The 14,625-nt window shown below is 39.7% G+C and overlaps 1 protein-coding gene and 1 pseudogene across 1 annotated transcript; one reads left to right on the top strand and one right to left on the bottom strand.

Moving 5' to 3' along the window:
• Window positions 1–35: 35 nt before the first annotated feature.
• On the bottom strand, window positions 36–9,167 carry LOC141836523 (WD-40 repeat-containing protein MSI4). The gene is made up of 15 exons (XM_074724033.1): window positions 8,960–9,167; window positions 8,123–8,186; window positions 6,747–6,833; window positions 6,346–6,408; window positions 5,492–5,557; window positions 5,342–5,416; window positions 5,172–5,247; window positions 3,655–3,865; window positions 3,295–3,376; window positions 1,763–1,836; window positions 1,507–1,618; window positions 1,315–1,389; window positions 906–985; window positions 395–494; window positions 36–297 (listed from the first exon to the last, which is right to left on the bottom strand). The coding sequence occupies exons 1-15, from the start codon at window positions 9,079–9,081 to the stop codon at window positions 196–198; spliced, it is 1,389 nt and encodes a 462-aa protein (XP_074580134.1). The 5' UTR covers window positions 9,082–9,167; the 3' UTR covers window positions 36–195.
• A 2,065-nt stretch (window positions 9,168–11,232) lies between these two features.
• LOC141836520 (protein HOTHEAD-like) lies at window positions 11,233–14,441 on the top strand (annotated as a pseudogene).
• Window positions 14,442–14,625: the final 184 nt, after the last annotated feature.

Here is a 14,625-nt window from a genome sequence, read left to right as displayed (position 1 = left end):
AAGAGCAGCAAGGCATAGTAAATCTCTCAACTCCAGATCTAAAATATTCGGTCATGCGCAAACATTCATAAATAACAAGGCCGTTCCATCTAACATTCTACAGTATTTCAAAAGCCGCAGAGTACGATAAAAAACATTGATCCAAATCTACATCACTATTCCAATCCTGATGCAAGTAACATGGGGAACTGTGATCTAGGCCTTTGGCGAGCATGACAATATGTGGGCTTTGAATTTCTCCAGTTCCGCCAAAACCTCCTCTTCTGGCCTGTATATCAAATCACTCATACGCCAAATCTACAAGTAATCACAAAATGGGGGAGAAAATGATCCTGTCACCGTTATAGACAAAAGTAATATAAATTTCCCTAGAACAATGGTCTTAGGCATTTACCTGCAATGTACCACCCCCACCAGTGCTTCCGCAGTCATCAGAAACACTAACAATAGTCCATGGATCAGATGCATTCCAATGAAAATCCACCACTTTATCTCTGAAGTGCTCCGGAAAATGGTACAGAATCGTCAATACAGTAACAATATATATATATATATATATATATATATATATATATATATATATAGTAAAAAAAAAGTGTTTGCACAACTACACTTCACAAAAAAATAAACATGAGAAACTTTGCTCGGGTGGGTCCTGAGACAGTTGTTCCATCATCATTGTGTTTAAACGAAATGCTAAAACATGTTACATTTGCATCAATCTAGGAAACTGTTTTTTCATAATACCGCCATATGGGTCAGAAATCTAAGGGCGTATTTCCCAACCACGTGCTATACATCTATGCATAAAAAGTGACAAGCTAGTAGGTAGAAAATGACTATACAGCCTTTTATAAGAGCAGAAGCTTCAAAATTTAATTCAAAATCAAAAGTAATGCACATACCTATGCCCCGCGTGTTGAAAGAATAAACCAGGAGGCGCGTTGGGTGTTTTTACTCCAGCATGTTCTTTCTGCTTACCAATCTAAATCAGGAAACCACAGGCAATGTGAAGAATTACACATCATTTCAGCAAAAACCTTGAATACACACTTATTGAGAAAAGGTTACATTCATAGAAAGCACTAAAAAGTTAAATGCTCACAGATAACAACGGAAAACACATCAGAAAAAATGGAGAATAAATCAACAGTAAAGCTTCCTCTTTACCCCCATCAGTTGCTATGCATTAGTGTACAGCAAATAAACACGTCAGAAAAAGAGGTTCTGATCATTAAAAGATTATTGCCAAAATCATCCAAAATATGCATGAAGTCTTTCTTCAAAATGACTTTTCAGGCAATAAACAAGTACCTTCTCATAGTCCCAGATATTGAGAAACCCATCTTCCGCAGCACTTCCAAAAACTGATGCTCTATCAGGAGACCACTGAAATAATGTTTTTTAAGGAAAAAAATGAAAATTAAAGGGCCATGCATTGCATTAAAATTGTTCAAAAGTTCAATAAGAATTTTAAAATCAACATTGACAGACAAAAGAGCATGCCTGAACACAAAGAACAGCAGCTTTGTGACCTTCAAATTTGTGGATGGGTGACCCAACACCTCCAGAAGTAAGGTTGCGGCGATCAAACATACGAACTGAATTATCAGCAGATCTGGATGAAGTATTATTGTACATAATAGCAAGGACAAACATTAATCACTGACTCACAGAAGAAGTATCATGTCTATACACAAATACCATAAGAGGAAGACTAACAGATACCAAATAAGATCCAAAAAAAATGTTTAACATATACCCAGTCAAAATAAGATTCTGATCATGGGGATTCCAGTCGACGCAATGAAGATCAGCATCATGAGCTTTCTCAACCTGGCACATAAGACCCAAATAAGTATACAGTCGGCGGACGAAAATAAATATCTGCAAGTGTTTGGCCAAGCCTCTAATCAACTAATATGGCATGACTAATTAGTTAATTGAATGATAAATTGGACTAAAATTAACTAATTAAATTTAAGGTTTATTGGGTCATGTTATCACTTTACTAGAGAAAAATATATGATCAACAATTTAATTATTAGTTTTTTTATTAGAGACCTAGAGACCTAGAGTTTGATACATAATTATTAATACTGTATATGGGAAAAAAATTTTATTAGTTCATTCTGTCAACCTACTTGCTGCCAATGTCTCTTCCACCTTCCTTAGACCAGCCAACAGCCTTCTCCCTCTGTCAGAGATCCAATCTATCATCCTCTTCCTCAACAATGACCTAACACCTGACTCTCCCACCACCCCTCCTTATTGCTCAAACTACCGCCGCTCCTTTCTCTGCTGAAGCCACTTACCACCTCACATGAACAATCATAGCAATTCAGCATCTGCAACTTGATCTATCATATTCGACAATCCTTGGCTAGGCACAGTGTCTACAAGGTAGGATCCCACCCCCTTTTCAATTGGGTTGATAGTTGAAGGGCAATCTTGTGATTTAAAATGTGTTTTAGATGCAAGGATGTCAAGTTCAAGTGACTCGTGAAGTCATGATAGGTGTTATGTGCATTGGCTCGTTAGATGGTCGGATGTCACACCTAGATGTCATGATGTGTATAGCTTGTATCATGTGGATAAAGCTTCTGTATGTGTACAATGTATTACATATTGTATAAGTAAAATATAGAAGGGCTTGTTTGAGTTGAGATCAAGGAGGGAGAATGTCAGTAAACTGTAAAGCCAATAAAGATTTCGTGTGGGATAGAGTCCAGATGGATCAATTGAGACTGACGTCCAGGTTTGAATTGATTATGTGCTTAAATAAAGTCATATCGAATCAAATCCAACCAAATATATTAAGATTATGCACATCTGAGTGATGTATATGGTTCAACAAATCAACCCCAAGCAAGGCATGACAGTAAGAGAATTTACATGTTAAATGTAACAAAACAGTCATCGTGAATGTGTTTCAAAGCCCTGAAATATAAGGAGGTGAATAAATTGCTCCTACATTGAAAAACTTAAAAAAGAACAGTTTTAGTTATGAAATGATACTCAGCATGAAAAGCTAGCATGACAGACACAGACATGGAAGTAGGACCCAGCTGCATGCAGGTTAGTGCCTGTCATGCTATTAGCCTCGCACAACCATGAAACCATGATTTAAGAATTAAAAGGCAATGTGATCTAATTCTAAGCTATTTAATTGCATCTAAGTTTCAATTCATCTATTTGAACAGAGCAAGTCTACCAGAACGTTAACCAATCAAGATTCTTGGGAAAGAGAATAAATTATTACCTTGATTCTTGGGAACGAGAATAAATTATTACCTTGACAACTGGACTAGTACCAACTCGAGCATCCCATAGAATGAGGCAAGAATCATCGCCTACACTACAGAATTCCTGTGCACTTCAACATATTTAAAATAAGGCACTGTCAGTGCAAGAACAATGCAATACACAGAAACAATTTTTATGTCTTTCCACAAAAGGGCAAAATGTCTAATCAAGTAAGGTGTATGCACACACATAAAAAGAAAGGCAGACACCCACACATACATGTAAAGAGCAAAAAAGGGAGAGAAACAGAAACTACAAAGGATACAGTAGGACTAAACAATTGAAAATAGGCGAAAACCATACAAGAATCAATCATCATGAAATTAAAGAAACTAATCACAGGATTACCTAGATGGACAGAACTGGACATCTTCAACAGTATCTCCATGACCTTGGTACACACCTCTTGGTCCAAGACTTTCTGTGTTTTTCTCACTAGATTTAATGGATGACTTACCACCAGAATTTGGTGTTGACGAGACAGGAGATTTTGAAGATGATTCTGCAAGAGAAGAAATGTGGTCCTGTATGCTCCACAAGACCACTGATTTATCCTTCCCTAAAAAATATATGCATTTCAAAACTCATGCTAGTAACATGAAGACTATCAGTGATGACCAAGAGTATGAAGCTAAACAGAATCAGTAAAGAACTATGAAATAACAATATTAGAGAATATTTGATGCAACAAGCAATTCCTAAGAATATACACAAAAAATATATAAATTAGCTATGTAATAAAGAATTTGCAAAATTAGAATAATTCATGAATCAGATGCACTAAAAGGCAGCCTTTTAGTGGATGAAGACAAAGATAATAATAAAGGGGAAATCAATCTACAACAACATCAACCATTTTTTGCATATTGCATAATATATCGACAAAGCTTGGGATGAAGATTCCAATCCAATTTATGGGAGTCTTCTTCTTGTATGATAGCATTGATAAGCTAAGAGTCTTTCTGCAACTATACATGTCACCCAAGGAGGTGACAGATCACCATTGACAGCAGTAGCAAACATAAACTGCAATGACTTTGACTCCAAGCTATATGGCTCAGACATGAGAACATATAGAAGGGAGAAGGGAGGGGAGAACAGATAAATGAAGGAAACCAAGATAGGGTGGCAATGCAAAGAGAGATTGCTGTAGAAATGGCAATGGAGTAAGAAAGAGAACCTCATGTAATAGGGTAGGTTATGTCAACTGAAACCCCTCAACTTCCCCTTACAAAAGAAGAAAAAAAAAATCCAGACTCTAAATAAATATTATTTCCTTCTTTTAATTCTGCCCGGTTAAACAAGATAGATAAAATATGGTGAAAGTTAGATGCCATGACCCATTTTTCCTTAATCTGAACTACTTCCTTCCCTTCTCTTCGTTTTAACACAATTCAAACAAAAGCATGCTATGAAATTAAGTTGAGAGAGGGGTGTGTGTGTGTGTGTGTGGTGGGTGGTGGGGGGGGGGGGGGGGGGGGGGGGGGGGGGGGGGGGGGGGGGAATGTATTATTAAATTCAAAAAGAGAATAAGCATAAGCACACTCACATATAAATATCTAACATAGACATAATGTCCTATGTGGGGACTAAACTCATATATTCTAAGACTCATAAAACAATTAACAATGACTAAGGCCTAAAAAAATGTAAAACAATGGGTAGAAAGGGCAAAACATAACAAGCACACCAAGGGCTTTAAGTGGACAAAATGGTAAATAAATATCTAAAGAATCATTAACTGAGAGATTAAAATGCTATCGCATGTGAAAATAGCAGTTGGCATCTTGAAGCTCATTCCAAATGAAAGGCATGAGCAAATACTAAGATCATGTAAATGTAGTACTAAAAGAATGAGTGAAGACCTCCAGAAAGCACAAATGGTTCAGTGGGACACATAGCCAGGGCAAATTCCGCATTTTGTTGATGTCCTGTTAATATCTGCAGTAAGAGACCTTGATTAATCAACCATGACAAAAGGAAAATCAACAATATTAGCAGTATGAACAAGCACTTCTTCTGTTTATTGACTGACCAAATCTGGACGGGATTCAGCAGCTCCTAACATGGGATGGCGATTTGGTTGCGTTTCAACATCCCAAATTAGAACCTTCAAAAACATATCAGAAATAAGATAGGCCAAAAAGTGAATTTTCCTTGTATTTGAATCACAAATTTTCCTTACATCAGGGCTGTCAGTATGTGTAGCAACTATTTTGCTGTTCTGAGGAAGCTCTCTAATTCTGTTTACCTGCATGAAATGCTAGTGACTGATGAAGAGATACAACATCAATCTCAAATATTGAGTATTGATCATGTATGCTGTGCATAAATAATCAGCAAATAGCATCAAGGCAGTTATATGGTTGAGGTCAACAACTTTCTTTACCTCATTTGCCACAACATAACATAATAATAAATTGACATGCTTTCAAAACCACACTAAAAAACTGAAGCAGCAATGCTATTGCTCGAAGCGAGGGAACAATCAATGCATGTTCTCTCAGTATAATTGAAAACCAACTCAGAGACTTGGGTAATCTAACAGCCTTTTTTTAAAGACATCAATTGACACAACAGCTTTCGCAACAGAACATAATAATAACTTTGACATGCTTTGGAAACCATAGTAAAAAACTCAAGCTATAATGTTATTGCTCTAAGCTAGGCAGCAATCAAGACAGGTTCTCTTTGTATAACCAACTCAGACTTAGATAACCTAACAGTTTTTTTTTAAAGACACCAGTAGATAATAATTGTCACCATATAGTGATAGAAAAATGATATACTATAATAATTGTCACCATATAGTGATATACCATTTTTTTGGCAGTGTGGCCCTAGGGCTCCTTTCACATGACAACCAGGAGATCTCATTCTTTCATATTGTAGATAACAGATCAAGATTCACTTTCAGAAAACTCGCTTTACTAAGACTCATATTCAAGCTCCACAAAATTAAGTTTAGTAAATATTTCATTGGAAATGTACAGTGGCTAAGGTAGAATGGAGATAAAAAAGAAAGACTATTTTGCATACCTCCCCTGGATGTATAATTGTTTTGTATTTCTTCACAAACGGGGAACGGGCTTCCTCATTGAACTACAAGCATCAGCATCACATTCAGCAACAAAGCATGTAAAACCTCATTTAACATGCAAAAAAAAAAACAAGAATATTTGTTTTCATATTTTGTTTAGAGTGAATAAATCACATTGGCAAATAATACTTTTTACAAGATCACTAGTTTTGTCATGGAACCTGACCTGGCAAAAGAAAACCTAATACTGAAATTAAAACTGGTAGCACCACATGTACGTATACATCAATAGATTTGAACTATAAAATGCAAGCTTCTTGCAATAGTCTCACAATATTTGGAAGATTAAACTTTCTACAAACCAAGCACAGGATAAAAATAATCTATTTAATATAGAGACCTGGGAGATATGCTCAGCAGCAGCTACCCTTGGCTTGACAACCTCGCAATTTGCTATGACAAGAGTATTTGGTACAGAGCCATCAGTCTGCAACATAACAGGTAATAAATTATGCATAATGAGATTCCAGTATAACAACAGTTTGCATGTTAATGAGCAAAATTCACAAAATTGCAACTGGCATTTGCAATAACCAAGAGCTGAATTCAAAAAGTTGGGAACAAGATGGAAATTCAAAGTAATTTAGTTTAGCAACTAAGGTTAATTATGAATAGATGTCTTGTAAAAATCAAGCCAAATGGTTGCTATACAGCACCAACATATATGGCAGAGAACCACATTGCATATAGCGCATGCAATCGCTCACATTTGGTTAGTTTCAACAGGAAGGATCAGGTTATCTATGTGGCCCATATATGCCATAGACATTGAGCCTTTGTCATCCTACCTGATAATATCCAACATCCTTGCTCCATTTTTGCTTTCAAAAGTAGTTATCTAGTTGACTGAGCTAGATATTCTATGCACTGTTGATTCATCTGTAAAAGGTTTTTTCTATTATGTTCTACTTTGACACCAGCAGTTAAATAGTTTGTATCAAGATCACATAAGGAAGATAACTTTTTAGTTGACTGTGCTAGACATTTGTATGGGTTGTTGGCTCATCTAACAAAGGTAAGCATATGCACTTGCATACTGAATATGGTCTACGCAACTAGCCAACTGATACACTTGCATATGCTATTTAAAATATTGAAATGCTCTGCTTTGACACCAGTTAAATAGTTTGTATCAAGATCACCAGGGGAAATGACTTTTTAGCTGACTGTGCTAGATATTTGTACGAGTTGTTGGCTCCTCTAACAAAAGTAAGCATATGCACTCATACTGCATGTGGTCTATGGAACCGGTCAACTGATACTACCTACATATGCTATTTAAAAGATTGATGAGAATATTTGTTTGATTTAGACCTCGGATGAGGCTTTAGATTGCTCAATAGACCCGAATATTTGTTTAATCTGATAATATTGCATGAATTATTTGTACTAGAAGTGCTAGACATGCAAAATAAAATAATCTGGTACTCAAAACTGTAACTAGACATTGCAATTCAAATCGCAACATTTGACTACTAACTAGGAAATATGAGAATGTAGATTGGTTATCACAGGTATCCATTATCATGCTCGAGATAAATTTAAATATGAAAGGAAGCAAGGGCATTGCCTGGCTGACTGAAAATAATGCATGCTTGCACAAACTAAAACACAACCTAAACTATGAAGGCAAAAGCAATATTTGAATATTCATCAAACACGGCCTGAGCATGACTCAGCAAGCCAGAGTATACAAAACAATTCCAATTCACTTACCTGTTCAGAGAGGTAAAGGCGTTGGCGATTCTTGTAGGTTGCTTGTTCGAGTTGAGGCCCCCATCTACAAACAAGATCAAAATCAATTGTAAGACAACACACAGCACAAGTATGACACAGTGACTAGATCACCAGGCTAATGTAACACAAGATATACGTATTCCTGAATCATCGCATCTCCATACAGAACAGATTCGAACGACGATACAAAAGAGAAGACAACAGACACCACAAGGTTCAAAGAGAGGCTATTTTAACAAGCTAATGTAGGCACAAGCTCCACGTATTATTGGATCATCGTATCTCAAACAGAAAATATTTGAACGGAGAGACAGAAGCGAAGCCGGACGCTGCGCGGTGAATGTTCCCCATTTTCATATGTTTTCGCCCAGACACTCGATACGATCTAGCAAACAAGGATAAGCCAAAACGACGGACAAGACTCTTCAGCAAAACCCTAGAAATGGTCCGGATCCAAAGAAATCGAAAGAATAATCAACAAAATCAAAAACCAAAATCATAAAGCGAAAGCATCGAACAAGATTCCTCCGTATGCTCTCGAAATCGGTGAAGGAAAGAGAGAGGATGGTTACCCTACCGGCATGAGAGGGAGGGCCAGACAAGGTTTTGATAAGCCAAAACGACGCACAAGCCTCTTCCAGCAAAACCCTAGAAATGGTCCGGAACCAAAAAAAAATCGGAAAAAAACACAAAAATCTACAACCGAAGTCAAAAATCGAAACCATCGGACAAGATTCTTCCGCATACACTAGAAATGGCCCGAGCCCAAAGAAATCGACGGAGAAGAGAGAGATAGAGAGAGGATGGTTACCCTACCGGCATGAGAGGGAGGGCCAGACAAGGTTGTGGTTGGCGAACCAGTCGTAGAGGACGGGGACGAGGGACTTCCACTGCGTGTACCTCTCGTCCACCGTCGCCTTCCCGTCTCGCTCCTTCATCCTCCTCGGTTCCGCTGCTTCCGCCTCCTCGCGAAACCGAACCGAATGCTTATGCTGGCGCTGAGTGAGAAGTCACTCTTCCATTTCGTTTCTCTTTTGGGCCCTGCAGCAGGTCCACACTACTATTCTATTGATATACTTCGGGCTTGGGCCAAGTCAAGTATGCGAACCCGCCTTAGCCTGACTCAATCCAAGCTCGACGCGATTACAATGAACCATCTTTATTCTTTACCCAATCCATCGACACGTACAGATTAACTCATGAGAAAGTTGTTGCTGTATTTCTAGCAGGCAACAAGATACAAACAAACGTCGTCGTCACATCACAAATGGAAATGGAACACGTTCAAATCATCTTGTCCGGAACGGAATTAATGATTTGCTTGCTCAAATCTCAGAAACAGTGTCAATTCATTTATCCAAATAAGCAAAATTGCTGGAAAAATTAGATCCACGGAAGAAGAATTAAAGATATATTAGAAAACACCCGGCCAATAAAACCGGCTTCATAACTTTCTATAATTAAAGTAGACGATGCCTAGTCTACCTTACGAGGAAGCATTTACCACACTTGAAGTGTTCTGCACCACTTCAGCATTGAAATTGAGCTTCTTTGTTAGTTCCCACATCATGTATAAATCATTGATAAAACGGCTAAAGATTAATGTTTTTATTTCGACTTTGTTAATTTTATAAATCATTCCAAAAACCTAATCCACTGTCGATTCATTAAGATGGCGGTATCTTTTGCTGGCCTACTTATAACGGAAGGGTGTTCGATTTAATGCTTGCTTTGGTAGTTGGAGACGCGGTAAAGCAATTGAAGGCTGGCAAGGCCTGCTGCAGCATGTGCCACTGCGGTGCCCCGGTTTTTATCAGGCTGGAAAAGAAAAGAGGAGGGAGAAATTAAAGTGTGTGAGTGCGCTTTACTCACTCCTTTCGTCTGTCATTGATTTAAAAGCGGCATTAAATTCCACCTTAGTTTTTTTTTTATCTCTTTTTATAGGTAAAACGACCAAAGTAGAATTAAAGCTCGATCGTTGCGATGAAAGGAGAAAAGAAAAGCGGACAGGCGAGGAGAGGGAAGGGGAAAAGAGATTCGTTGGTTAATGTGTTTATTTGGATGAAGGACGGAAGAAAAGGGAGAGAGCATATGGGACAAATGAATACCGTGAAAAATACCTCTGTCTCTACCTTTTCCTTTATCGTCTCGTTTTATCGTCTCGTTGAGTCAATCCAATTTGAACAATCATTTTAATGATTTAATTTATTTTAAATTTGACTTGATTCTATTATCTTATCAAATAAATGGACTCAGCTATACATACTCGATGATTGAGTGTCAAAACACTTATCTGAGTTGGTTATGATGCAGCAAACTTACATAAGAGGACAAGGATTCGAATCCTGACGAAGTCAATCAATACCCTCCTGCGTCGTGACCAATTATAATTTCTCGATTTACCTCCTCATAAATGGTCGTGAAGAAGTCGCTAAGGTGGATTCCAAAAAAAAATGATAAATCTCAGTTCTGCAGAAGAGTGTCAAAATCACTCTCCAAAAAATTCTTTAGGGATTTTTTTGATACCGAGATTTTCAACGGTGGGAACAGTCATTATACAAAGTTTATCTACTATAAAGTCAGACAAAAGAAAGTTTATGCCACTATAAAGCCAGACAATACCCTTTCGTGGATTTCATTTTTTGCATAAGAGTGTCAAATTGACGGAGAATTTTTGGTTCAAAATGGCTCCTCACCAATCCCCAGCTCGCTGACACCTTCTTACAATGATGCTAATCAAAATAGTTTCAGATCATGACCATAGTCAAGAATATCACATTCGATTTAGGCGCGAGACCTAACCCACAGCGACAAGTATATCTATTCCACGTTCTAAATAGCAACAAGTACTTGTTGGATATCGAGCAGCAATCCATGGATGTGAAACCTCACCGTAAAATCTGGAGCATATCATTTTTGTTAATTTCTTTGTTTCATGAAGACTACTTCTGGCCTCTTCTTTGAAGTTTATAGCATGAATGATCAATTGCACTCCAGCTCACCGTCCGGAGTTTTATTTAATGCGCCACTGAACAATCTATTGCCCCTCTTAAATGCATCGGACTTGTATTTGCTTTTCCCTCTCTTAAATGCATCGAACCCGTATTTACAGAGACTGCATCTTCGAGTGGAGAAGAAGACGACTTCCCAGTATTCTTGATGGAGTTCTGGATCAAGTTCTTGTTGCTCTTTCTCACTGCCCTGAAAACAACACAAGGTATGGTTTTTCTTCCTGCTTTTTCTCATTCGCTCCCTTAACCCTTCGCACTAAACTTAGAATATACATAGCTGCAAATTCATGAAGTATTCGGTGAAATATCTCAGTGGAGAATTTACTCATTTCAGGAAGTACTGATTCCTGCAACAACGTGAAGCATGGCTACCCTTACCTGCACGAAGCGAGCAGCTTCTCGCAGGCAGAAGAGGAGGGATTCGACTACATAATTGTTGGCGGCGGCACCAGCGGGTGCCCCTTAGCAGCCACCCTCTCAAGGAACTACAGCGTGCTGGTGCTGGAGCGGGGCGGTTCCCCGTACGGCAACCCCAACATCTCTCATATGCAGAACTTCCACATCGGCCTCTCGGACACCTCCCCTTCTGCTCCATCTCAGCCCTTCATTTCCACCGACGGCGTCATCAACACACGGGCGCGAGTGTTGGGCGGCGGCACCTGCATCAACGCCGGCTTCTACACCAGAGCCAGTCTACGGTAATGCAATTTTTTAGCTTTTTTTTTTTTATTTTTTACAGAACAAAGGAGGTAATTCTGTTGTTATTTTGGCTCTTCTATGATGATTAACTGAAAAGGCCATCAAGCAACATCAGACTTTTCAATTGAACCCTAAAAAGGGATAAAATCTCGAGAAAAAGCTCTTCATATGATTTGCATCCTTAATTTGTTTCATATGATGCCTAAAAAAGGTCCATTCACGTTAGTTTTTTAACCCTTTTTGTTTTGCTAATTCTCAGTGGTAGTTGGCATTTTGTCTTAACAGATTAGCTGGCCAGTTCAATCGGTTTATCAAAATACATCAAGATCCCTCAGTTCACTGGCTATGAATTGGCTCAAACTAATCAAAATCTTGGGTTTTATAAGTCAGATCTTAAGTCAAAAGAAATTAGACTTAGGGAGAGAGAGGTGGTTGAGTGATAATTTAAATTATGATATATTAATTAAAAGTAATTTTAAATTTTAAAACTAATTAAACCTTTTTAATTTAATTGTTTGATAAATGAGGGGTCCTGATCGTTAATTACTTATCATGAATGATGTCTACTATTCCTGGACCCATGTAAATTGATGATACTAAATTCATTATGTTAAAGGTACTTACTAAATTCAACCATTTTTTTTCAAAATAATTGAATTCTGAATTTTATGGAGAAGATTTTCGTGGAATTTACTGAGTCGTGGTTACTAAATTGCTATGTTTTTATTTTTTGAAATGATTGTGCAGCTACGTGAAGACAGTGGGGTGGGACGAGAAGCTGGTGAACGAGTCGTACCCGTGGGTGGAGCAGAGGATCGTCCACTGGCCGGAGGTCGCGCCGTGGCAGGCTGCGCTACGAGACGGTCTGCTCGAGGCCGGCTTTGCGCCTTTCAATGGCTACACCTACAACCACCTCTACGGCACCAAGATCGGCGGCATCATCTTCGACAAGGACGGTTTCCGCCACACCGCTGCCGACCTCCTCGCCGCTGGGAACAACGACAACCTCAAGGTCCTCCTCCACGCCACCGTCGAGAGGATCATCTTCGAACGAAGGGGTGAGAATTAATGTACTGTCTCAACTTTATTAGTATAAGAATCTTGTGATAATGGAGTACTGTTTATTATCACCACAAGGGCGGCGGCGGCGGCCGACGGCGGTGGGCGTCGAGTTCAAGGACGATTCCGGCAAGCGCCACCGGGCTCTCCTCAACGGAAGGAGCCAGAGCGAGGTGATTCTTTCGGCGGGGGCCATCGGCAGCCCGCAGTTGCTGCAGCTGAGCGGGGTAGGGCCGAGGAAGGAGCTAGAGAAGTTCGGTATTCCGGTAGTGATCGATAACCTGCACGTCGGGAATGGGATGGCTGACAACCCGCTCAACTCCATCTTCATGCCGACGAAGAGGCCGGTGCGGCAGTCGCTGATCCAGACTGTCGGCATCACCCGCCCCGGCGTCTTCATCGAGGCCAGCAGCGGCTTTAGCCAGTCGCCGAACAGCATCAAGTGCCACCACGGCATCATGTCGGCCGAGGTAGTCCATCTCCGGTGTCATTATTCCGTCATTCCACGATTTCAGTCAATTCTTTGATGGCAATGTGTATATATATATATGTAGATCGGGCAGCTCTCGACGATTCCACCAGGACAGAGGAGCCTCGAGGCGGTGCAAAAGTACAGGAGAGAGATAAAGAAGAGCCTGCCGAAGGAGGCGTTTCAGGGCGGCTTCATACTGGAGAAGATCAACGGGCCGCTTTCTCGGGGCGGCCTTCGCCTCGTCAACGGCGACGTCGACACGACCCCGGTCGTGACCTTCAACTACTTCAGCCACCCGGTGGACCTCCAGCGGTGCGTGTACGGGGTGCGCAGCATCGAGCGGGTGGTGCGCACCAAGCGCTTCGCCGACCTCACCGTTAACGACGCCTACACGATGGAGATGCTGCTGAACATGAGCGTGCAGGCGAACGTGAACCTGATCCCCAAGCACACCAACGACACCGCCTCCGTGGAGCAGTTCTGCAGGGACACCGTCACCACCATTTGGCATTACCACGGCGGCTGTCACATCGGGAAGGTGGTCGACGGAGAGTACCGGGTGCTCGGTGCCGCTAGGCTCAGGGTGGTGGACGGTTCGACGTTTAACAAGTCGCCTGGGACGAACCCACAGGCAACCGTCATGATGATGGGAAGGTGAGGAAATCTAATAATTCACTATAACAAGAAAATATTATTTCATTGGTAAAATAATAATAATAATAATAATAATAATAATAATAAAAAGTGAGAGAGACTGCAATGATTGCTCAGTGAAAATTACTCAGATATTAAATTCCATCAGATTCTTTCATTTTTCAAAGGGGATCATCTTCTAGACTTTGAGGATACATTATCCGTATTCGAAAACAAAATGGCTGAGAAAAAATCCTAGTTAGATCAGAGAACTTTGTAGAATTTGTGGCCCTGTCGTAGTCACAAGATCTAACTTTCTGCTTACTGTGTGCTTTATATGCAGATACATGGGAGTGAAGATACTGAGGAAGAGACTGGGAAGAGCAGCAGGTGTCTAAGTGATTGTCGTTTAGTGTGTGCCTGGTAGAGGAGAACGTTGATTTGGTGATTAGATTTGGGAATTGGGATTGCTCTGAGAAACTTTATAAAGAAAGAAACATTTAGAAAGAGTTTATTAAGAAATATATGTTAACTATTTGTGATAAATAAGATTCAGTTTTTTGTCTATGTTAGTCGATCAACGTTCAAAAAGCTGGCCCTATTTCTTC

The sequence above is a fragment of the Curcuma longa genome, chromosome 10 (assembly GCF_044706935.1).
Source record: "Curcuma longa cultivar G26 ecotype Majalengka, Jawa Barat chromosome 10, ITB_CL_G26_1.1, whole genome shotgun sequence".
Classification (NCBI taxonomy): Eukaryota; Viridiplantae; Streptophyta; class Magnoliopsida; order Zingiberales; family Zingiberaceae; genus Curcuma; species Curcuma longa.
The sequence above is the reverse complement of the archived record's forward strand: the minus strand, read 5'-3'. Positions and strand labels throughout refer to the sequence as shown.